Genomic DNA, 22,979 nt, shown 5'->3' with positions numbered 1-22,979 from the left:
CTGCCATTTGACTGTTCTGCCATTGGACTATTCTGCCATTCAACTCTCCTGTGAATTATTTATTCTGCCATTTGACATTCTGCCATTTAACTATTCTGCCATTCAACTCTTCTGCTAATTAATTATTCCGCCATTTGATTATTCTGCCATTTGGCTGTTCTGCCATTTGACTATTCTGCCATTTAACTATTCTGCCAACTAACTATTCTGCCGTTTAATTTTCTGCCATTTAATTTTCTGCTATTTATTTTTTCTGCTGATCAACTTTCTGCCATTTAATTTTCTGCTAATTAATTTTCTGCCAATTAATTTTTCTGCTTATTAACGTTCTGCCATTTAACTTTTCTGCTTTTTAATTTTTCTGCCTTTTGATTTTTCTGCCTTTTGATTTTTCGGCTTCTTAATTTTCTGCTCATTGACCCTTTCTGCCGATTGACCTTTTCTGCCATATTATATTCTGCCATTTGACCTTTTCTGCCATTTATCATTCGGCCATTTATTTTTCTGCCGATTGAAATTTCTGCCATTTGGCATTCTGCCATTCGGCATTCTGCCGTTCGGTTTTCTGCCGATTGACCCGACCCCGTCACGAAACGGGTCATGATGGATGTTTTGGACGTGGTTGCTGTTGAGTTGCTGGATATCGTAAACAAGTCGCTATCGCGAGGTGAATTCCCAGACACATAGAAGAGGACCTTGGTGATTCCCATCCCAAAGATTCAAAAATCGAAAAATCCGAGGGAACCATAGACCTATCAATATCATGGAGACACTCGTGAAGGAACAACTGATAGCGTTCATTGATCGTACTGGTGTGCTGCTGAAGGAACAATCTGGTTTTCGGAAACATCACTCCTGTGAATCGGCGATGAACCTGTTGCTGTTGAAGTGGAAGCAGTGTATTGAAGAAAAAGAAGTAATCGAGTAGTTTTTTTATCGGGTTTGGCAACCCATTTTTTGTTTTGATTTTTTTCCTGCAGTTTTCGTTACCAAAATAATCAAAGCAATCAGGAAAGTTTTTTTTACTTACTAGTCCACTCGAAAACGTTGGAGGTTTTGTGCCGCGCCACTGACGGGAAGCCGTTGTTTGAATCTACCAGAGCGGATCGGACCGGAGAATAAAAAATAGGAACGACAAGCCGGAAGACGTCGGTGTTTCATTGAGTACGAGGATGAAGAAAATGTGTTAAAAACGCACGGGACCGAGCGGGCTGAGATTGCGGAGATGATGGCCAAAAAGCAGCGCCGGAACCGCGTAACTGAGGATAAACCGATTGGTCAAGCCCACTCGGAAAATAATCTGGTAAATTTGAGTGTCTGGCGCAGGCGGACGTTTGTCGTGCAGTTCAGACACACTTGGCACACTTATTCTAGCCAAGTTTTGCGTAACGCCAGACGAATCTGGCGAAAATCGGGCATAATTTCTGCCAGCTGTCTGGCAACAAAATCAACCGGTTCAATCGGTTGAACCGTGCACGACCGGTTTGTGTCATATTCGCCAGAAATCATGGCAGAAATCAGGGGCAAATCTGGGTGAAATTCTGATTGGGGGGTGCAGTTCAGGCACACTTGGCACACTTATTCTAGCCAAGTTTTGCGTAACGCCAGACGAATCTGGCGAAAATCGGGCAAAATTTCAGCCAGCTGTCTGGCAACAAAATCAACCGGTTCAATCGGTTGAACCGTGCACGACCGGTTTGTGTCATATTCGCCAGAAATCATGGCAGAAATCTGGGGCAAATCTGGGGGAAATTCTGCCAGATGGCTGGCGCAAGCCCCCAGACGAACGCCAGAATTGCGCCCGTAATTTCCGACCGGGAGGTCGATCGTTTTTGCATTCACCGCACGATGCCGGTTTTTTGTTTCGCGCAGGAGTGGTGCCCCCGACCGGTGCTTCCTGCCGAAAGCTTCCAATTAGGCCAGGGTCGGTCACACCAACCCGGTCGGAAATTGCGGGCGCAATTCTGGCGTTCGTCTGGGGGCTTGCGCCAGCCATCTGGCAGAATTTCCCCCAGATTTGCCCCAGATTTCTGCCATGATTTCTGGCGAATATGACACAAACCGGTCGTGCACGGTTCAACCGATTGAACCGGTTGATTTTGTTGCCAGACAGCTGGCAGAAATTTTGCCCGATTTTCGCCAGATTCGTCTGGCGTTACGCATAACTTGGCTAGAATAACAGACACTCAAATTTACCAGATTATTTTCCGAGTGGGAAGGTGGTTCCGGTGATTTCCCAAATCGACCCATCTTCTGCTGTCTTGCAGTATGGACACCCGGATCAATATCTGGGAGATTTATAACGATCGGCGCCTCCGGCAGGCCGTGTGAGAGGGCTGTCGGACACCGAAAGGGGTGACGTCGTGTCAAGCTTTAGCTCTCGGAAGATTCCGTTTTGTGTAAAGTTCGACTCGGATTACCACAAACAGCTTCTATTTGTGGCAGGAACTTTCGACAAGAAGATGGTTTGCGTGAGAAGGTTTAACTGAAAAATAAAATGGAAAAGAAACTTCAAATTTCCTTTTCTTACAGTGGGACACCCGCAGTGGCGATATCGTCCAGGAGTACGACTGTCATCTAGGATTGGTCAACTTCGTCAACGGAAACCGGCGCTTCGTGACGACCTCCGACGACAAAAGCTTGCGCTGTGAATGCTCGCAGTCACCCCCCGTACGATAAGAGGCTAGCCTCCCAGAGCTTAGACAACAAGGTTGTGATCTTCAGCGCAATTAACCTTCACAGGCTACATTTGGACTTTCATGTCGAGCGTCCAGCGATGGCGCCGGCAAGGTTTACATCTATTTTAGGACCTGTACGGGCAGCTAAGTGCAAACGTGAAATTTGTCCGGATCTAACTGTAGGATTTAGAGGGCTGAATTCTAGTTCTTTTGCAGACTGACATCAAACGTCGTGCGGAGATTCTCTGGTTTCTTCTCCTTGCTGATACAAATGGTCACGCGGGCGCGTAGAATCTGGACCCCCGTGGGGACATGAGCAACAACCTCGGCAACAACAGTAGCACTTTGCCGGCGTCGATGCTCGTAGTGACGGAGTTCAACAAGGGTGGAAATTTCCCGCCCGAGCCACCGGTTACGAAGATCTGCACAGTGTTGCGGATGGGCAGTATTCCGTGAAATGAACCGGCTCAAGTGCTGGATGTGGTGCTGGCAGCATTCAACAAGGGCGGCTACTCCAAGCTGGACGTTCCCGAGTCACTGGTCTCGCGCATCGAAATGACTGGTTCAACATGATGCGCAAGAAGATTACCCACCCCGCGACCTGTTCAACTTGAGTGGAAAAAATTTGGGCAAGTTTGAAATGTAATTATAAGAAAAAGATGTATTTTTTTTTTATTCAGTTTAATTTCCTTCGGCAAAAGTTTATTTTTTTTAAATTTTCTAGTTTAACAGCACAACAAACTGTTGACAATGGTGAATACAAAACAAGGGCGAGGCGAAAAAATAAAATAAAAAATAGTTTTTATTCCACTTTATTTGTGATTCGACAAACTAGTTAGTTAAAACAATACAGCGTCGTTAAAACAAAATTTATAATGCAGTGCAATTCATGTATCTTTACTGTCAAGAAAAAAAAATCTTACTGCTACGATATTCTATAGAACCTTTCACTAATTTAATACTTTTGGTGTCGCTCGAATTTCTACCATAGCTCAAACATAATCTAATTGGTTAGATGACTGTACCCACGCAGACCCATTGTGGTGTGAGGTTTCTATGTGAGTGACATAGTTTTGTATATTAATACATTTGTGCAGCAAGTTCGTGTTCAACAGCAATGTATTGCTATCACCCAGAATGTAAAAATTTCCTGTTACACCAACCCCTCTCGCGCTACTCGCACTGGGAGGATTTATAGGGCACTCATCTAAAGTAAAAACAGTTCTCTTTCCAGACAAATACTGAAAGCCGTGAACGTGTGCTATTATCAAAAACCGCATTACTTTTAAGTGCCACCCAGTCGCCACGGTGTATGGATTCCTGAACTTCATTAACGGTACAGCGTGTTGAGGTGTTCTGTATCGAAGTTTCGTGAAAGCGTTTGTTCCTGTCGACGTTTCAGCGAATCTTGCCGTTTTGAATCATCCACAAAAATGTTTTGATATTTATGTGGACAATTTTTCCGCTGGAATTTTTAATTTTGAACGAATGCTTGGAATTTGGGTGACGTGAGTTGGCGAGATTGAACTTTTTGGTTTGGTTTGAAAACATGTCTTCGACGTCGTAGACTCTATCTGGATCAAACACATCATCTAAGCGGTCATCATCTACACGTCCAGCTGGGTCCAGATTTTCCTCTCCATCGAAGTCCATGGTCGTAGCATCAACAAATTCAAAATTCGCGGCCATCGTTGATCCGTGTGTTTCCTGATGTTGGTCCGGCTGTAGCGATTCTTCTTAATTTTCTCCATCTGATTCTTCATCATCTGATTCAAAAGAACCCGCGTCGACGAATTCGTAGTGTCCAGTCTCGCTGTTCTTGTTCCTCGATGCACGTGGTCGTAGAAGTATGCTTTCTTTAAAGTCGATTTCCGCGTCATCGAGTCCAAGATGAATTAGTTCTGAGTAGGCTTGGTATCGAGCACTTTATATCAATTCCCGTATTTCTGAGGTAGTTGGTAGAGTACAATTGCGTTTTGGTTGATCAATCTTCTTGTCCACACGACGCCGAACGCCAAGGGCGAGCGGAGTTTGCGCCGGATGTTCCGCCGAACTGCACGGGCGAGCGGCCTTTGCGCCGGATGTTCCGTGGCTACACGCCGCCGAAACCCACAGGCGAGCGGAGTTTGCGCCGGGTGTTCCGTGACCCAGTCCTGCACCAAATTGTAATGCACTCACCTCGAATGCACCTCCTCTCTGGTGATAATCAAATCTTATATTGTAAAAAAACAACTTAAACACTACCAAAACAAACTGCTCGACTGATATGACAACGAGAACTGTCATTCACTCTTGACAGTTCTCGCTGTCAAAAAAAATCGAGCAGTCTGATGTGTAAACGCAAAAAAAGGTAAACCAAAAAGCGAGTTATCGCGGTTAACGCAAAAGTTAGCGCTGCGAAGGTTTGAAAAGGGAGCTTTATCGCTCGGTCAACGCAGGAGTGTCATCCCCCTCGCTCGACATAGGGTTTGTAAGAGCGCCTTGAGATGAGATACAAGAGATAATGATGGACATACACAAAAGTAGAGTTAAGATTAAAGGTCACTCTCAAAACAGGAACGACGAATTATCGAAAGATAATTTATCTGCTCGTAAATCTTCCATGCTACAAAAACTGTGTACGGGTAGAGGTGGGCCATCCAAGAAAAAAAATTGTGCCAGCCAGACAGCTGTCGGGCTTTTCGCAAAACCTGGCTAAAAGAAGTGTGCCAAGTGTGTCTGAACTGCACGACAAACGTACGCCTGCGCCAGACACTCAAATTCACCAGATTATTTTCCGACCGGGTTGTAATACTTCTAGGATTGACGGGATGGACTTGCTTCGAGCGGCTCAGTTTGGGTCCTAAAATGAAGCTTAAACTTGTGATATTATTGTTCGCAACGATCAATCTTATGTTTCTGAGTTCAATTACCCTTTTTACGACCGCAAAGAATTTAAAATCAATTTAAAAAAAATAACTTCGCGGTACTTCTTGACAGAAAAGGTTACAGCTAGTTCCAAGGGGACCATGGTTGATTAATGAATAAATACTGTGTTGTAATTTTTTTTTTGCATTAAAATGAAAAAAAGTGATCAGAAATGGTTTTTAATCGTGTTTTTTATTGACGGAGGACTTTAGGACCCCATTGGACCGCTGTAAACAAATCACCACCGCATTCGAATGATGAGAGCGCTTCGAGTGCTCGCCACCGGGTTGCGAGAGACATTTAAACGATTTAAACAGCTCAAGCTGTCAAATCTGTCAAACGCACCACGAGTGAGCGCATTTGTTGTTTTGCTTTGAAATTTGATTGCCCGCGGGAAAAACGTGTTTCGTGTTCTTCGGCGGTGATTCGGTTACATTTTGGATAAATTATCCGTGGGAAAGTGTCGAAACGTGTGCCATCATGAGCCAGGAAGAGGAATCATCCGGCCGAGGTAGGGTTTTTTTGCGAGTTGGAAGTGGTGGGGTTTTTGATTGGTTATTTTTGTTCCCAATAGTGACTCGTGGTGCCCTGCGACGTAGATCGATTGACCAGGACACATCAATCGGGCCGGGGACGCCGAAGAAGGCGACTGCAGCGTCCGCCAAGAAGGGGCCCGCGCTGGACGCGATTCTCGAGACAAATGGCACGGAACCGACTCCGCGGGGTGTCAACAAAGCGGTCCAGAAGCTGAAGGAACTCGAGCCGGAAAGGGCCATACGGCGGTCGCGTGCCGCCTCGTTGACCGAGGAGAATGTGGAGGCCGCCCAGCTGGGTGGTTCCGGCGAGGTTCGCCGAACGCCGCGGCGTCGTGCCTCGCAGGATCATTCTGTTGCAGAACCGCAGACGGCACCGGCTGCCACCCGGCGCATGACCCGCCGCAACAGTGTGACTTCCGATGATGGGTCGGTGACGGCGGTCAGTACGCCAAAGGCGTCGGCTAAATCTCGGCTCAACGTGAGTGTGGCACCGCCCACGATCGTCGAGGACGACGAAAAGGACACGAGCAATGCGGAAGCCAATCTGTCCGACCTGGACATCCGCAAGCTGCGCAATCGTTCCATTTCGAACTCGCCCGTTCCGAGAGGTTCCCCGACGGGGAAAAATGGTTCGATGAAGGAAGAAGAATCGAATACTTCGGTGGCGTCCACGAAGGGAGTTTCGATTATGCTGCAGGACATTGTTAAATCGCCGAAGCCAGCGACTCCGGTGGCAAGCCCCACAAAGGCAGCAACGGAACTGGCGGCGGAAACGAGCGTGGTCGAAATGGAACCGCTGGTGGTGACGGGAAGCAACGCGAAGCTGAACGAAACCGTTGAGATGACGCCGAGCAAGTCGCAGCCACGCAAGTCGTTGTCCGGAAGTGCGCAGAAGCTGCAGAAGAGCGTAACCTTTGACGAGTTGGGTACGCCCGAGCGCCAGAACCACAGCGCGTACCCGCGGACGCCGGTTCCGGCGTCGGCCGAGAAGAGCTTCAAGTTTGGGGAGAAGGAGGAGGAGGAGAAGGTGGAAACGGAAGTGGCGAAGAGCCCGGAGAAGAAGGTCGGCAAATCGGTGAGTTAAAATAAAATTAATCGATTTGACTTGAATTCTTAAAACAAACGTCACTTTTTCTTACAGTCACCGGAAGTGTTCGATATCGACGAAACCGTGCAGGAATCGCCGAAGGAAGCCACCGAACCGAAACCATCCGAGCCCGCTCCCGGAACACCCCAAAAGACCGCCGATCAATCGTCCGTGGAGATCGCCGACAAGAGCTCGGCCGACCTGGACCGCTCGCTGGCCAACATCGTTGAGGACGTGCGCGAGAACATGGCCACGGCCGCTGACATGAGCATCCTTGGGACGCCCGCCAAACCGCCGAAAGGTGGCCTGCTGTCTCGTCTGCGTGAGGGATCCTGCAGCACTCCAATAGCCGACGAGAAGAAGAAACCGCTGGGTTCGCCCAAGTTTGTGTCCAACACACCAGACGGAAGGGGCCAGAAGGATGGTTCCGGCGATGCCGGCGAGAAGCTGTCCAAGTCGTGGAGTCAGGCGGTGAAGGGAAGCGCCGGGAAGGGAATTGACGTGTTTAGCGTGCGCAAGCAGGAGGAACAGGAACGGAAGGACGAGGAGACAAAACGGTTGAACGAATCGCTGAAGGAGTCGGCGAAGAAGCGCAAGTCGCCGAAGAAGGCGACCCCGTCGGAAGACGAGGACGAGGACGAAGAGGTGGGCGTTTCGGACCTGCTCGGGGGTGAATCCTCCCAGGACGGGAGCAACTTTATCGACGACGAAGCGATGGAGGTGGACGGGTACGAGTCGGGTGACTCGATTAACAGCGAGGACCGCCGGGAGATGGAGGATAACGAGGTTCCCGAGCACGGCGAGACCATCGGAAGCGAAGACAGTGACAGCGACGAGGACGAGGAAGGTGACGACGACTCGTTTATTGCGCCGGAAGATGAAGAGGAGGAGCCGGAACTGCTGGAAGGAACCGGTGATGACTTGGACGGTTCGGACATTGAGCAGGACAAGAGTAAAGCGAAGAAGCGCAAGCGAATCATCCAGGTGGTGGACACCAGCGACGATGAAAAGGAAGTCTCCAAGAAGGACTTGTCGACGATTAGTCTGGACCGCACCGCAACGGCATCGGAGAACTCGGCCGCCGAGGTCGTGAAATCGCCGAAGAAGACGCCCGTCAAAGCTGCCGAACAGTCGCCCAAGAAGACCCCGGCCAAGGCACCTGAACAATCCCCGAAAAAGAACCTGGCCAAGAGTCCCGCTCCCGCTGTCAAGGCATCTCCCGCCAAGGAACCACTTAACCCCACGGAAGTGCCCAAATCGCGCAAGTCGATGCCTCCGCCGCTGCTTGTTTCCGCCGATTTCTACTCGCCAGCGGCCAAGAAGGCCAAACGCACCACCATCAACGTGCTGGCCAACGACGACCAGGAGCAGGAGCACGAACCTGTCGCCGACACCAAAAAGACCGAAAAGCCCGGCCTGCTCGCCAACCCGGCTGCGCTGGCTCTGGCCAAGAAGAACAAGCGCCAATCGCTGGACCAGGCGTCTACGGCGGACAAAAAGCCCGAGAACAAGCGAGCCTCCCTGCCGGGGAAATTGCCCGCCGACAAGCCGCTCGACAAGTCGCTGGTGCGTAGTGCCGCCAAGAAGGACAAGAAGGCGGACATTCCTGAGGAAGAGGAGGAAGGGGACGACGAACCGGAACCGATGGAGGTTGATGAGGATGATGGCGAGGACAGTGAGGGGGAGGAGGAGGTGGAGCAGGTCGTGCCGCAGAAAAAGAAGCGCGTCAAGGATCTGAGCGAGTTTGACGCGGATGCGATTTTGAACCGGTGTAACGAGATTGTGCGCGCCGACAAGGAGCGCAAGAAGCAGAGTGCGACACTGAGGCAGAAGAAGAAGGTAGGTGAATTGTAACATTGGGACTAACGAAAATCACAAAACTCTCTCCATTCCCAGGACGAAAAGCGCCGCCAGCGGGAGCTCGACCAGGCCGAAGGTTCCGGCGAGGACAAGGAGGGCGACGATTCCGGCTCGCCGGACAAGAAGAAGAAAAAGAAGAAGAAGAAGCCCATCAACTACATGCTGGAGGAGCTGGGCGAAACGAAGGAAGAACAGGTCGCGCGTGCCCTCAAGCGCAAACTGGCCCTGCTGGAAGCGAAACGCGATCGCAAAAAGGCCAAGAAGGCGGCCAAGCTGCAACGTCAGCTAAACAAGGAGAACCAGGACGGCGGGGAGAGCCAGGCCGCGGGCATCGGGGCCAAGTTCGAGAAGAAGGCCAAGAAAAAGGACAAAAAGAGCAGCGCGGTGGAGCAGTTGGTCACGGAACCGGCGGTTGAGGTGCCCAAGGTCAAGCTGGCCGTGTCGGCTTTCCAAGCGTACAAGGAACAGATCGAGGAGCTGGGCAAGGAGCAGCAGAGTAAGGGCAAGAAGAAGACGAAACAGTTGAAGGAGAAGAACCAACAGCAGCAACAGCAACCGCCGACGGCCGTGGAAGAGGTCAAGGCAGCGCTGCAGGTTGAGGCCGCCAAGCCCAAAAAGGAAAAGAAGAAGATTTCGGAAGTCGTGACTGAAGAGATCCCGCCGCCAGAGAGTGACCAACCTAAGAAGAAGAAGAAGCTCGAGCAACCGGAAGCACCGCAGAAAGCGCCCAAGAAATCCTCGGAAGTAATGCAACAGGAAGCCCTAGCCGAACAGAAGAAGCTCGACGAGGAACTGGCAAAGCTGAAGAAGGCCATCTCGGAACCAATTCCGAAGCCGGCCAAGAAGCCCAAATCCCAAGCCGAACAGCGCAAACTCGACGAAGACCTGGCTAAGCTGAAGCAAGCCCTCTCCGATCCGGTCGCCAAGGTGGTCAAGAAGCAAAAGCTGCCCAACCAGGAAAAGCCTACGGTCACGTGCCCCGAGGTGGAATCGACTCCGCCGCGCAAGCTGAAAGCCCTTGCACGCCTCGAGTCGGGCTTCACGGAGGAACCGGTCACGCCGGAACAGCAGAAAATCCGGCGCAACCACGGCTTCCGGGAGGAACCGGTCACGCCCAAGCCGGTCGGCTTCAAAGTGTCCGCCGTGCTGCCCACCGGACAGCAGGAACTGGCCCAGCGAGCGGCCCTCACCAAGAAGCGCAACAAAAAGGCCGCCAACGCGAATCGCGTCCGGCCGGAAGACGTGCAGGAACCGGTGCGCAGTCTGCCCATCCCGGTGTGGACGCGCTCGGGAAAGTTTGAGGTCGAGGAACTTACTGCCGCTGCCGCGGCCGGCAAGAAGAAGACCAAACGGGCCAAATCGCTCAACGACGACGAAGGTGGTTACATTCCGGTCAACGGTGGTGGAAGCGCAAAGAGTTCGACCGAATTTCTGGTGAAGCCGCTTAGCGCCAAGAAGGAGGCGTCGGCCAAGAAGGCGAACCGCATCGATTTGGCCACCGTGGATGACGAGGTGATCAACTTTAAGAAGCAGGCCATCTTTGGCAAAACGGCGCACCTGCGGGAGAAAAAGTCGAAGCATTAACTTTTTGCGCGCGCGTTGCGATCTTTACTTTTAAGCGATATATCGTCTAAGATTCGTTCTGTTCCAATCAGTGTTACTGTAAACGTTTGAAGCGGACTCTTTTTTTTTTGTTTTTACTATAAATATACATATTGCTTAGATTAGTCCATGGGTTTTGCTCCTAACTTTCGAAAGAAAAGCTGTCCTTAGGGCATCAGCAGCGCTGGGGTGCAAATCAAATTTGCCACCTTGAAAAAACTTCGTCATCCCCACCGCCAGGGGAGCAAATTTGCCACCGAAACAAATTTTCGGTTTACCTTCAACCTTCAAAATCAATAATTATGCAATGTTTGAAATTATTAAAAAATAAGAATTTTTGTATTTTTTTTTAATGTTAAATTTTGTTTTTTTTTTAATTCTATTTTTTTTATTTTCTTCCGTGCTTTTTTCGATTTTTCCGCGCATAATTCCAAAATTTCGTTTCTTCTTAAGCTATCATGTAGAAGGCACGTGAAAACTCTAGTGGAAAAATACCACATAACTTTTCACGTAACTTCAACGTGAATATTTTTTTGAGTGCGCGTCATTGCCCCATGAGTGAAGGACACCTTCTACGACCTTAATGGGGTAAGGAAGCGTTCTTTTATTACGTAACGTAAAATTTGGGATTTTTGGGTGGAATTAGAACGTCTCAGAGTAAAACGGAAACACAACTAGCTCGTGTTTTAGTGTACTTGTATCTTGTATGTCATCGCTCATCTGAAGAAAACACTCTCATTTGTAACATACGATAAATCGCGCCGTTTTATTCAATAGTTAAATCATACAAAGTTTCGAAGTCTTTGCCTAAATTCAATTCACATATCATTTCGAACGAAATGATACTTTTCTTTTCTTCACTACAAAATAGCATTGTTGTGGAATTTCCTAAAACTACAAAGTTATAATCCGAAAGCCGGACCTGTCTAGTTCAGAATTGTTTCTTCTTATTTGAGGTGTGTATCTAGCAATTGCGAACCCGAAATCAAGATCAACTTGTCGTGTGCGGCTGGAAAAAAAGTGTTCTGATCGGTAGAAATACAAGCTTCGAGCGTCTGGTAAAAAACGGTTCTTTGGAGCGCAAATGAATGAAAGCGACACGCGCCCACATGAAAATTAAATTTAACGATCAAAAGGTGTGGAATCTACCATCTGTCTCGACGACCCCCGCCGCCGCCTCGACCACCTCCCCTTCCACCACCACCGCCTCTTCCACCAAAGTCGGACCGTTCGCGATTGTCCCGTTCCTTCTTGGCCGCGAACCGTTCCGCCATTGCGCGGATCTCGTCCGGTACCTCCTGCTCGGCCTCCTCCAAGATCTTGATCAGTTCGGCCGCGATGGCCCAGTCACTTCTGGTGAAGAAGCTCAGCGATATGCCGGTCCGTCCGGCGCGGCCCGTTCGTCCCACCCGGTGCACGTACTCCTCGATGTTGCGCGGAAAGTCGTAGTTCACGACGTGGGTGATGTCTTCGATGTCGAGGCCACGCGACGCCACGTCCGTTGCGATGAGCACTCGCACGTCGCCGGATTTGATGTCCTCGAGGGCCTGCTCGCGATCCGCTTGGTCCCGGTCGCCGTGAATACTTTGGCAGTTGATGCCGGACAGAACAAACTCGGAGGAAAGGTCGTCGGCGCGCGTCTTTCGGCCGCAGAAGATGATCGCCTTATCGTTTTTGCCCATATTCTTTACGAAGCCCATAACTCGAACGTACTTGTCCTCCTCGTCGATGACTTCGATCTGCTGGGTGACGGTGTGCGTGGCCGCCAAGTCCAACGTTCCGACGTACACCTGCACCGGGTTCTTCATGTAGGACTGTGCCAGGCGACGCACGCCGGGTGGCCAAGTCGCACTTGTCATGATCGTCTGCCGATCAGGTCGGATGTCGAGCAGCAGTTTCCGGATTTGTGGTTCGAAGCCCATGTCCAACATCCGGTCGGCTTCGTCCAGCACAAGGTAGGTAATTGACGTGATGTCAATCACATTGGCGCTTACCAGATCGTTGAGCCGACCCGGCGTGCAGATAATAATCTCCACACCCTCACCAACCTTCTTGATCTGCTGCCGACGATCTCCGCCGCCGTACAGGCAGATTGCCTTAATGTCCTTAAACTGGTACTTCTGGACCTCCTTTTCGATCTGCAGCGCGAGTTCACGTGTCGGCGCCATCACCAGCACGTTCGGCCCACCCCGTTGGCCGCGAGGAACCGGCTGACCGTCGATGTGGATGAACGCCGGCAGCAAAAAGGCCAACGTTTTGCCCGTTCCAGTTTGAGCGATCCCGATCATGTCCTCGCCCTTCAGCAGCACCGGCCACGCCTGGGCCTGAATCGGGGACGGCTTCACGAAGCCGGCCTTTCGAATTTCCTCCAGCAGTTCCGGCCACCCGTGGAACGCCTGCTCGAACGTCTGGCACGGGTTTGGAATCGGTTCCGACGGTTTGCCTTCGTCCTTGAACGTCCGGTCCACAACGATGTTGTTGCTGGCCAACCGGAACGCGGCCACCTCGTCCGGGCTCATGTTGGCCACCTCCGGCTGCTCCTGGTAAAAGTGTTTCACCAGCTGGGGACACTTGCCCCACTGTTCCTGCCGGGCCGCGTCGCACTGCTTGTTGAGCGCGTCCCAGTCAATGATCTCCGGACTCTTTTCGCGGACCACCGGCTGCTGCTGCTGCTGCTGGTACGCTTCCACTTGCCTGGGCCGGGGGGAATCAAAGGAAAAATCGCGTTGACGATTATCCCCGCGGAATCCGCCGCCACCTCCGCCTCCTGGTCCTCCGCCGGAGCGGCCGCCGTCACTGTTGATAATCTCCAAGATCGCGTCCTCTGCCTTCTGGACGTTTTCTGGTTCGCCAGCTAGCGTGATCGTAGACTGGCCGTTTCCGGGGTTGTTGTCATCTGAAGTGAAGAAATAATTTTATTTTAAAAACTTTTCATCACACTATTTCAAACAATTGTTTACCATCGGTCAATGTAGTTTGAAGCTGTTTTTGAACTCCGATGCACTCTAGGAATTCAGTCGATTACTCAAACTAGGATCTTTTGTGAGATTCATTATTTTTTTTTTAAATTCCGAAATTTTATTGAATCTACCAAAAGTCCTCACCAAATTCTCGATTTGGCGTTTGTTGTTTGTGTCGTTGAAACGTGGCTTGAAGGGGTTGCAAGCGAGACGCTCTTTCAGACACACATTCTTTTTTTTTATTAAACAATTTACAAAACTCTAGCAAACTGTTTAAATAGTAATTTAGAAACAATCCGAGAAAAGCCACTAAACAAACCTTTATGAAGGAAATTAGAAATAATAAAATTGGTAATAATAAATATCGACATTCCTCTAGGAGAAGTTTAAACTTAAAAAAATATGATTTATAAATATACAGAAGCTATTTTGTGTCGCGTTCAAATGTGATGAACACTTGGATGAACATGAACATGAATCAACATGAAGTTGAAACGAACGAATGCCGACCTCGACACTCAAGCAGCTGCGCGACACGAAGGCACGTGCTCTTTCCCTTTTTTTCTCTTTCTTAATTATGTGGTGCTGGGGCTGTGAGGTGACAGCAATCATTAGAATGCAGTCGTGGGGAAGGTGATCATTCGTGTGTGAACGAGCGGAAAGCAAAATGTGAAAGTCAGGTTGACGGGGTGAAGGCGAACGAAGCGCTCATTCACTATTCACTGAAAATGTCGAAAGTTCACAAGCCCTGTTTCAGACCAAAACGTAAACAAAAGTAGGATATTTTTTGAAAAATAATTAAACACTATTTTCACAACCTGGTTCAGCAGACAAATAATCATTTTTAATGGAACGAGAAATATTTACGAGTCATTTGGATCCTTTTTAAGTGCCCTTGCACTTCGAACTTGACATTTTTTTATTTATTTAACTAGGTTTTTAATATGAAGCACAAAATAGTAGTTTATGCAACAAGTTGCAAAAAGAGGATTTTTTCAGCACGAGTCGTACATTTATCCAACGAGGTTCACCGAGTTGGATAAATACGAAGAGTGCTGAAAAAAACAAGTTTTGCAACGACTTCCATACAACATTTTTTGCAATTCCGAAAAACACCCATTGAGTGAAATTTTAAGTTAAATTTTCATGTATTTTGTCAATAAATCGTTTTAATTAAAAAAATGTTGAAAAGTGTTACTTTTCGAAACAAATGCTGAAAAGTTCAACTTTTCAGCACCCATTTCAGTGCTGAAAAGTTTAACTTTTCAGCATTTATTTTGAAATTTGCTATTCGATTCTGTTATTTTTGGTACAGCAAAGTAGGCTATTTCGTCGTTCAAGAATGACAGGAAAAGTAAGTAGTTTCACGACGGAATTGCAAAAAAAAATCTTTAAGGCTGACTTTTCAAAGTGCGTTAAAATTAACAGTTTTATGAAAAATCAGTTTAGAACAGTCAAAACTAATGAAAAACACGAAAATTGATTAGTTATGGTTAAGTTATGAAACTAACACATAGTTCAATATTTTCGAGATTTGTGAACTTCTTACATTGAAGAAATTCTTCTGTAATTCTGTAATTTCGGAATACATTCGTCCGGCTTCAGCTGAAGATTCATGCTGTCCCATGTTGCATGTTCGAGTGTAGACCTACGGAAAACCTTGCCGCGAGGAGAGGTGAGTGAGAAGTACACGAACCACCTACGACATAATTCCTCGGGCGGCCCAGGTCAACTCGAAGTTACCCCAGGCACCCCCAGTGCAGGACACATTGGGGGTAGAAAGCGGATAGATATTTCAGTGAATACAATAATTATGACAATATAGTTTCATATAATCCTTATTCCTTAATCTTACCTTTTGACACTATCAAACCTAGCAATATTACTATTGCATCTTACCATTCCCTTTTGATAGTGTCAACTTCAAACCTTCACTCATTGTGCAATTAACACATAATTTCCGCTATATTCTTCATGCGGAATCTTCGTCTAATTTCTTCGCCTTATTATCACTGAACCACGGCGCGATATTGTTCTCACATTTTTTGAGCTTCAACGACCGATTGTTATTCACGCACTTATAAAAATACTTGTTCTGTTTCGCGGCTTTGTGAAAAATACACGTGTGTTGGCTGATACAATGACTTTTTCGGTCATCGTATGCTCGCAAGGTACATGAAAGAGAAAAAGAGAAAAAATGGGATAAGTAAAATGTAAAATAAAATCGAACATTGGAACAGACTAACACAGAAAAAAAGAATAAAGAAACCTTATTTTGCAACTAGACAGAAATACCAACTTGTAACGAGAAGTTTACAAGAAAACAACTGAAGTTGTGAAATATGGGACAAGACAAGCAAACTAGAATAGTTAATATATATAATAAAACAGATTGAACGTACCTTTAATCATATTAAAAACAGTTATGCCCAAATTTCTTACCAATTTTTTTCAGCAGTTACATTTCTACAATAATGTATTGCGATTCCAAGATTGACGAATAGAGTAGTTAAAGTTTGTGAGGTAAGGAACAAGTTATAGCAATAGCAAAATAAATAGATGGATAGATTTTAGATTTTACTAAATTGTATCTTAAAAGAATAGTAAACATCTATCTTGTTTTGAAAATAGCCAATGCACCAATTGCAAACATACAGCATGTCACGTTCACACCGTATGGAGTAAATGTGAAAAGCTATATGTCCACATTCGGGACACCACCTTTTTTCAAAATACAGGAAATGATAGAAGGAAGACCCCTTCTGTATAGTGGAAGATTTCTGCAATACCTTGGATTCGGACCAGACATTTTGTCTGAAATAAGAGAGAAAGACAAATATTAAAATTGTGGTATTATCACTAAATCCTATCATCCTTTCACCCCCCAAGACATGGTCTATCCTTCGTGCCTTCGTGTCTTGGGTGATGGCGAATTCTACCTTCTTCAATGATCTTCGGACCACCTCCAACTAGAATTCACAACAGGACCCCCCTCGGCTCCAGTTTACAACATGACAGCGACGAGAACACAGCCGAATGGGAGTTGACAGTATCAAATGCATGCTATACACTTTGCTTTGCTGGATACTTACTAATAGCAAAGGGCGAGAGTCCTGCGACTCTCAGCAATCATGAATACTGCCCATTTGCCACTACATTGAAGAAATTCTTGTAGGTTAAGTTAGATTAGTTCATTTAAGAGGTTACATACATGTAAATTGGCAACAATGTCAGAGGTTGGTTTGTGCACAAACTTAAACCTTTTTTAAATCTGTTTTCAGGACATTAAAATATACATTTTCAACTATTAACAAAATAAATTTGAAGACATTTGGTTGTATCATTGCCGATATATAGCTATATGAAGTTAGCATTTTCAAAAAAAAACGGGTGCCACTATATCTCAACACTACCTTGACCAAATCGGCTCAACATTTTGGTGAAGACTCGTTAAACCGGTCCCGTGTGCATGTTGAAGGCCGATTTTCAAAAAGTTTATTTTTAAAAAAGATAAAAAATATTTTTATGTTTTTCATATAAAAAATCTAAACTTTTTGATGTTTATATTTTTTTAAAATGCAAAATTTCAAACTCGGGCTTAATCATGCACACGAGATATGTCTTCAGAGTCTTCACCCCAAATTTCAGCCAATTTGGTCCATCCCATCTCGAGATATCGTGGCACCCGTAAATCAACTCGGTGTTCAGAGAAAAACGCTAGCAAAGTTAACTTACTTTAATCATAAAATTTCTTCATGAAACTTTCAGGAGTGATTGAAATTCATCTTTTAAGTTGATTTGATAAATTTGCAGTAATATGAAATTTTGTGATAGTCTACATGTATGTAACCCCTTAAAGTTCAGAAAAGTTTAAATTGTATTTTTGGTTATCTAAGTGGCAATATCAACTTGTTTCATGAATACTTCCTTGAAATCTCGTTCAGAGGTTAATTTTTTTAAATTTCTATGCTTAAAGTTTATGTCCATCGGTTAAACATGGTGACGGCCTTTTTTTCAAAAACAAAACTAAATTCGACAGCGCTTGTTGGATAAATGTGCTGAACCAACCTTCTTTTTGCAATTTATTGCATGAATCACTATTTCATAGTTTTTTTTAAATTTATCTTTTTTATTATATGCGTCAATCTCTTCCAACTCACACGAAATCAGAAAAAGTTACCCCTCTGCGATTGCCGCAAAAAAATGTTCTAAGCGTAGGGGTAATTTTGGTAGCTAGTCACGAATCCGAGATTCCATCACGTGACGGTGGGATAGTGAGACATGTAATTTTATGAGAAATTTAATGTTCTTTTCGTTTTCGTTTTCGTTTTACGGAGCAAGGTGGGGGACGCGGCCTCAAGTCAGTCCAAGTCCGGTTTCTTGTGGAAAAAAGGGTAGTGGCCGAACTAGTATTGCATACCAAATGAACACCACCGGAAGATATAGGGGATCAGGAGGGGGAAGGTGAAAGAAAATTAGTGTAGGTGTGAGTAGTAAGAACTTGGATGACTTGAGCAGTTACGGTAATCTAAGTTTAACACTGAATAAAGAAAATCTGAAATTATATCAAAGTAATAAGCCCCGAAAGAAATTAAATTATTAATTAATTGAATAAGAAAATGTAACTAATCGGAGATTTTTACAAAAAAAAATCAAATTTAAAGGAAATTTAAAAAAAATACTGGATATCGAAAGATGAAAACCAACTTGTCTATAGAATGTAAATGTTGATGCATTTTTTTCTGGACCCCGTCCTGTCGCGTCCGTCAGTATTCTTGTCGTACATTACAACTAGAAGCAGATCTGCCAATGAAATAGTACACTTCGATCAGTTCAGCCAATCATTTACGGGAAACTAACATTTATCAACAACCTAAACTATACTGTCTGAAAGTAACTTGAATCTCAAACTCCCAAATTTTTAATTGCAAAGCCAAACATTCCTTTACCTTTTTTTAAACCAATAAACATAAATGAACAGTTCATACTTTACAAGTTGAACACTCGTTGTTTAGAAGACTAACTCGTGCCTTCCATTCCTTTAGGGCACAGAAGCTCTGCAAACAAGAGTGTATACCTTATGTAAACTATCATTTAAGTGAAAGGGACACACTCCTGCTCACCAAACCCATGCGCCCTTTTGAAATGTTAGGCTCCATTTGGTCGTCAAAACTCCAGTAGATCCTCGATTCGCAACAATGGTCGATACAACCATAATCCGAGAACCGTTAGTTCAAAAGATTAACGAATTTTGTCCGTTATCATTTCATTATTGATTGATCGAGACGCTATGGCAACTTTGACAAATCATGAATGAAAATTAACTATTCTGGCTGTATTACTTGCCCCGCTGACTGCCTAATGTAATTCTGATAATTGTTATCTTTAATCTAATTCCTAAAATTACTAAATGTAAAATCTTCAAAGACCCTATTTTAATTTTAATTTCGAATTCAAAAAACTATTTCGATAGGGGAAAAGTCACATATGTAGCGGTTTGTTGTACATTTGTGATATTTCCACTATCGGAGAACCTCTTGGTCTCGACGCCAGCTTAACTCACCAGCAGTCGCGTTAGTATTCATTGTACACACGTTGTAAGGACATTTTAAGAGTACCCAAAATACGCGACTTCTAGATGGTTAAGCCAAAAGACATCGATAAGCCTTGGTGCTACGGCAAAGCGGGTTCTCATCAGCATGGAACGATATCCATTGTGTTAATAAAATGGAAGTTTTAACAGTATTTGGAACAATACAATTAAAACCTCAATTTCATTACCACGACGGAACTATCCATGCCCCTTGACAAAATGAGTACTATAACGATCTATATAATACTCCCCTGGCAAGGCCCAAGGAGAAATTTAATGTTCTTTTCGAATCTGTAATATTTCACTTCGGATAATCGAATCACGATTTTTTTTTAAGTTGTCTTATTTTTGATTGTCGAGCTTAAGTATGACCCCTAAGCTACTCTAAAGTGATTTAATTTTTTTTTAATCCAAGATGGTGGCCAAAATGGCTGTGATGAATTCTCGCTTACATTTTCAAAAGGTCCTTTATACATAGAAAACCCATAGTGCATTGGTTGGATCCTCTAGAATTATAAATACATTTGGTAGTTTTTCAGAACTCGAATTTGATGTTAAAAGCAAGCAAATAAAAAATACAAAAAAAACGTTTTTTTTTTGTTCATGATTTGATTATCCGAAGTCCCATGCAAACATTCGGATAATCGAAACTTTGGAAGATCGAGGCTTCGGATAATCGAGTCTGGACTGTATCCAGAAAGGTATTTATTTTTTAATTTCAGCAAAAAAAACTACTTTAAAATTGTTTAGAATTTTTAAATCCAAGATGACGGCCGAAAGTTGAAAAAATGGTGATAACATATTGAAAAAAATGCATTTTTTAATTTCGCAGAACTCGAATTTTTTGTTAAAAGTAAGAAAATAAAAAAATACGGATTTTTTTTAAGTTAGGTCATGATTCGATTATCCGAAGTAAAGCAAACCTTCGGATAATCAAGGCTTCGGAAAGTCGAGTCTGGACTGTATTCTTCACAAGTTATCTGAATTTTACGATTTTTTTTTTTTTTTTGAATGCTGTTGATTTTGACCATTTCTGACAAGCTTTTCAAAGTTTTAACTTGATCGTGTGCATGAGACAGTTTTTTTTTTTTTCAGGAAGTTCCGTAATTTTTGTATAAGAATGACCGCAGTTTCGTGATCATGGTCCAAAATTACCCATTAAAGCGGTATACGCACTTCGGTCAAGAAAAATTTCAAATGGGCAGCAGCGGCAGCGAAAGCAAGTCAGAGAGGGTGAAGATAAGCCCCAAGAAATCGTACCGTCTTCTTTGTCCTGGTGTTCGTAACGTTATTTCTTGACTTCTATTCTTTGGAGTTGCGTATTGGCCCTATTAAGAAAAGTTTCACGAAAATCGAAGAGGGGTTGTGAAAACTGCTCTGTGAGTTGGCGGAGAATTGCCTTTATTTAATCCTACAAATCAAAGTTGATATAGGTATCTTGTTTTCAGTATTTTAATGTTTTCAATTGAATCTTAATCGAAGTTAAATGAGAATAATGCTCATGCTATTCATTCTTTAACTCTCATTTTATGCCCAATTTGTGATGAGACAAATTCTTTGAAAATGTTTGTAAAGCCCTAAATTAAAAATTTCTTGAATCTGTTTTGTCATTATTACAATTTCAATATATTTTTTAATATTATCAAAATTGAAAAGAAAAGTTTTTCGGTGTTTTTGGATAGTTTGTCATGTTAAATGAGATAGATAGTTGCACAAACAGATTAAAATAGTGAAAAGAACCTTAAATTTTTATGGTATATGCTCAAAACGAAACGGTGCCATTGATGCAAATAAATGTACAAGATAATTCAAAGTTATTTTATACTTAACAAGCTAAAATGCTTGGGATTCCCAACTTTTTGACAAAAAATTACATATATTTCCCATTTTTTTCGGATTTTGGCGAATTCCCGACTTGAGTGGCCACCATGCCTATCAGAGAGATTCGAATCAAACAATCTATGCTTTCAAGGTTATGATCAAACCCTTTCTTCCCACAGTCTCACCTATGTCTACATCCGCCCGCGATTCGTACCGAATGCGCTTGATGTTACACCCCTGCCGGCCAATGATCCTCGGAATGTTACGGGACTGAACCTGGAAGCTTTTACGGGTACTTTTCCCGTAGCAGCTTTCCGGTCCACCGCCACCTCCTCCACCTCCGAAGCGTCCACCATCTCCTCGAGGCCCTCGCCGGTTTGGACCACCGCGATCGCTCCGATTAAAGTCACGGTCCCGGTTATTGTAACCACCACCGCCGCCGCCACCTCCGTAGCCTCCGCCTCCACCACCTTGACCACCGTTGTGGAAGTAGCTTCCGCTGTCGTAGCTGTTGGAAACAGCTGGGGCACCTAGCGAGGGATCATCATCCCAGCACTCGTCCATCGTTCGAGCCGGAAGATCTGGAACGAACGGAGTGTCACAATCGGCAAGTCTTTAATGTGTTCACCTACCTCAGCTAGTTCCAGCAATTCTCCACAAAATACGTCGAATATTTGGTATCAAGCCACCTGCAAACGCGACGCGGGAAGGACACAATCCGGATTTAAAGTCGATTCAGCGAAAAAACAAAAGAATTTCGATTTTGCTGGAAAGCCGCGACGACGACGGAAAAAAGTGTTTCTCTTGAAGAGAAAGGAACAGAACTTTGATATGCATTCGTGCGCTTACAAGCAAGAGCGAGATGGAAGTTTGGCATTTTAACGGAGAGGAGTGCGTTCGCGAATGACAGCAGTATAATACAGAACGGGCTCCGCTGAGTCAGGGTAGACAAGGGTGTGTACAGAAAAAGGTCCGACTCGAAAGTAGAAAAGTGACGTTTCTTTTGAAAAATTTAGCGCCACGACGGCCACGACCAAAGCGTTGTCGAAAGTGTTTGCACGTGTTTTCGCGTTTCGTAATGTTGACGGTTTGGTACGTTTTTTCGCATATCGGAAGTTTGGTCGGAGTGCTTGGGCGTTGGGTTGGCATTCGTTCCGTTTTGAAAGGGCTCGTGCGCGGAGTTTACAGAGCATTAGGCCAATCGACACGAGGCAATCTCTATACACTAGTTTAACGAGAAATTTGACCAGTGCCACAATTCTCTGAGAGATTTGTCTGAAGGAATGAGTAAGTTTTTGTGTTAAGAGCTTTAAATGAATCTCAAAAAGAAGTAGAGACAAGTGGGGCTGTGTCGCGGGGATCCTGTCAAGCTGGTTTCCACCTACATCCCTCTGGAAAGGATCGGAGCTTACGGACCTCTTCGGAGCACTGAACCAGCACACGGGAAGGATTGTAATTGAACGGGGTCCGGTTTCCAAGTCCTGTCCCAGAGGTCCCCTGTTGAGTGAGTTGATCGCGGACCACAAATTATACAACCATCGCTCTACCGGACTAAAGGTCAACTGGAGAGTGCAGGACGAAGTATTTGGAAGCAAACATCTGGCGGTAGGGATAGACATCAAACCAGCGATACCAGTAGCGGAAATCACAACAAAAAGGAATCACACCGCTGTACAATCAAGTGATGCAGGATGTTCTGGAACAAGCAGTCGAGCAAGCATCATTCTTCGTGAGGAACAAGAAGGCAACTTCCTTTAAGCCGTGATGGAATGAAGAAATTTGCTAAAATAGTACTACCAGGTCAAGTCTAGGTCGACTACATGCTCTTCCAAAAGAAACACGCCAGACAAGCGAAGAGGGAGCACAAACTGCTGCAAAAAATATGACTAACTTCCATGTGAAAAACTGTGAGATGCTGTCAAATTCATACCTGGC

General features: G+C 45.2%; 2 protein-coding genes across 2 annotated transcripts; one reads left to right on the top strand and one right to left on the bottom strand.

Moving 5' to 3' along the window:
* The first annotated feature begins 5,936 nt into the window (after positions 1-5,936).
* LOC120425406 (nucleolar protein dao-5) lies at positions 5,937-10,795 on the top strand. The gene is made up of 4 exons (XM_039589936.2): positions 5,937-6,096; positions 6,160-7,196; positions 7,263-9,047; positions 9,105-10,795. The coding sequence occupies exons 1-4, from the start codon at positions 6,066-6,068 to the stop codon at positions 10,650-10,652; spliced, it is 4,401 nt and encodes a 1,466-aa protein (XP_039445870.1). The 5' UTR covers positions 5,937-6,065; the 3' UTR covers positions 10,653-10,795.
* A 613-nt stretch (positions 10,796-11,408) lies between these two features.
* LOC120425422 (probable ATP-dependent RNA helicase DDX43) lies at positions 11,409-21,883 on the bottom strand. Its single transcript, XM_039589948.2, has 3 exons — positions 21,677-21,883; positions 21,230-21,625; positions 11,409-13,566 (listed from the first exon to the last, which is right to left on the bottom strand). Exons 2-3 carry the CDS (start codon positions 21,606-21,608, stop codon positions 11,816-11,818), a joined length of 2,130 nt encoding a protein of 709 aa, XP_039445882.1. The 5' UTR covers positions 21,609-21,625; positions 21,677-21,883; the 3' UTR covers positions 11,409-11,815.
* Positions 21,884-22,979: the final 1,096 nt, after the last annotated feature.

Source organism: Culex pipiens, chromosome 1, assembly GCF_016801865.2.
Source record: "Culex pipiens pallens isolate TS chromosome 1, TS_CPP_V2, whole genome shotgun sequence".
NCBI classification, from domain to species: Eukaryota; Metazoa; Arthropoda; class Insecta; order Diptera; family Culicidae; genus Culex; species Culex pipiens.
This window is presented reverse-complemented; position numbering and strand designations above follow the sequence as displayed.

What these genes read in the sequence shown, in the direction of transcription:
- LOC120425406 (XM_039589936.2), top strand. Translation starts at nt 6,066, where the DNA reads ATGAGCCAGGAAGAGGAATCATCCGGCCGAG. An exon ending in AGAGGAATCATCCGGCCGAG is followed by an intron (nt 6,097 to 6,159) that starts GTAGGGTTTTTT and finishes TGTTCCCAATAG; the next exon opens with TGACTCGTGGTGCCCTGCGA. An exon ending in AGAAGAAGGTCGGCAAATCG is followed by an intron (nt 7,197 to 7,262) that starts GTGAGTTAAAAT and finishes TTTTTCTTACAG; the next exon opens with TCACCGGAAGTGTTCGATAT.
- LOC120425422 (XM_039589948.2), bottom strand. Translation starts at nt 21,608, where the DNA reads ATGGACGAGTGCTGGGATGATGATCCCTCGCTAGGTGCCCCAGCTGTT. An exon ending in GCGGGCGGATGTAGACATAG is followed by an intron (nt 13,567 to 21,229) that starts GTGAGACTGTGG and finishes TCTTCACTTCAG; the next exon opens with ATGACAACAACCCCGGAAAC.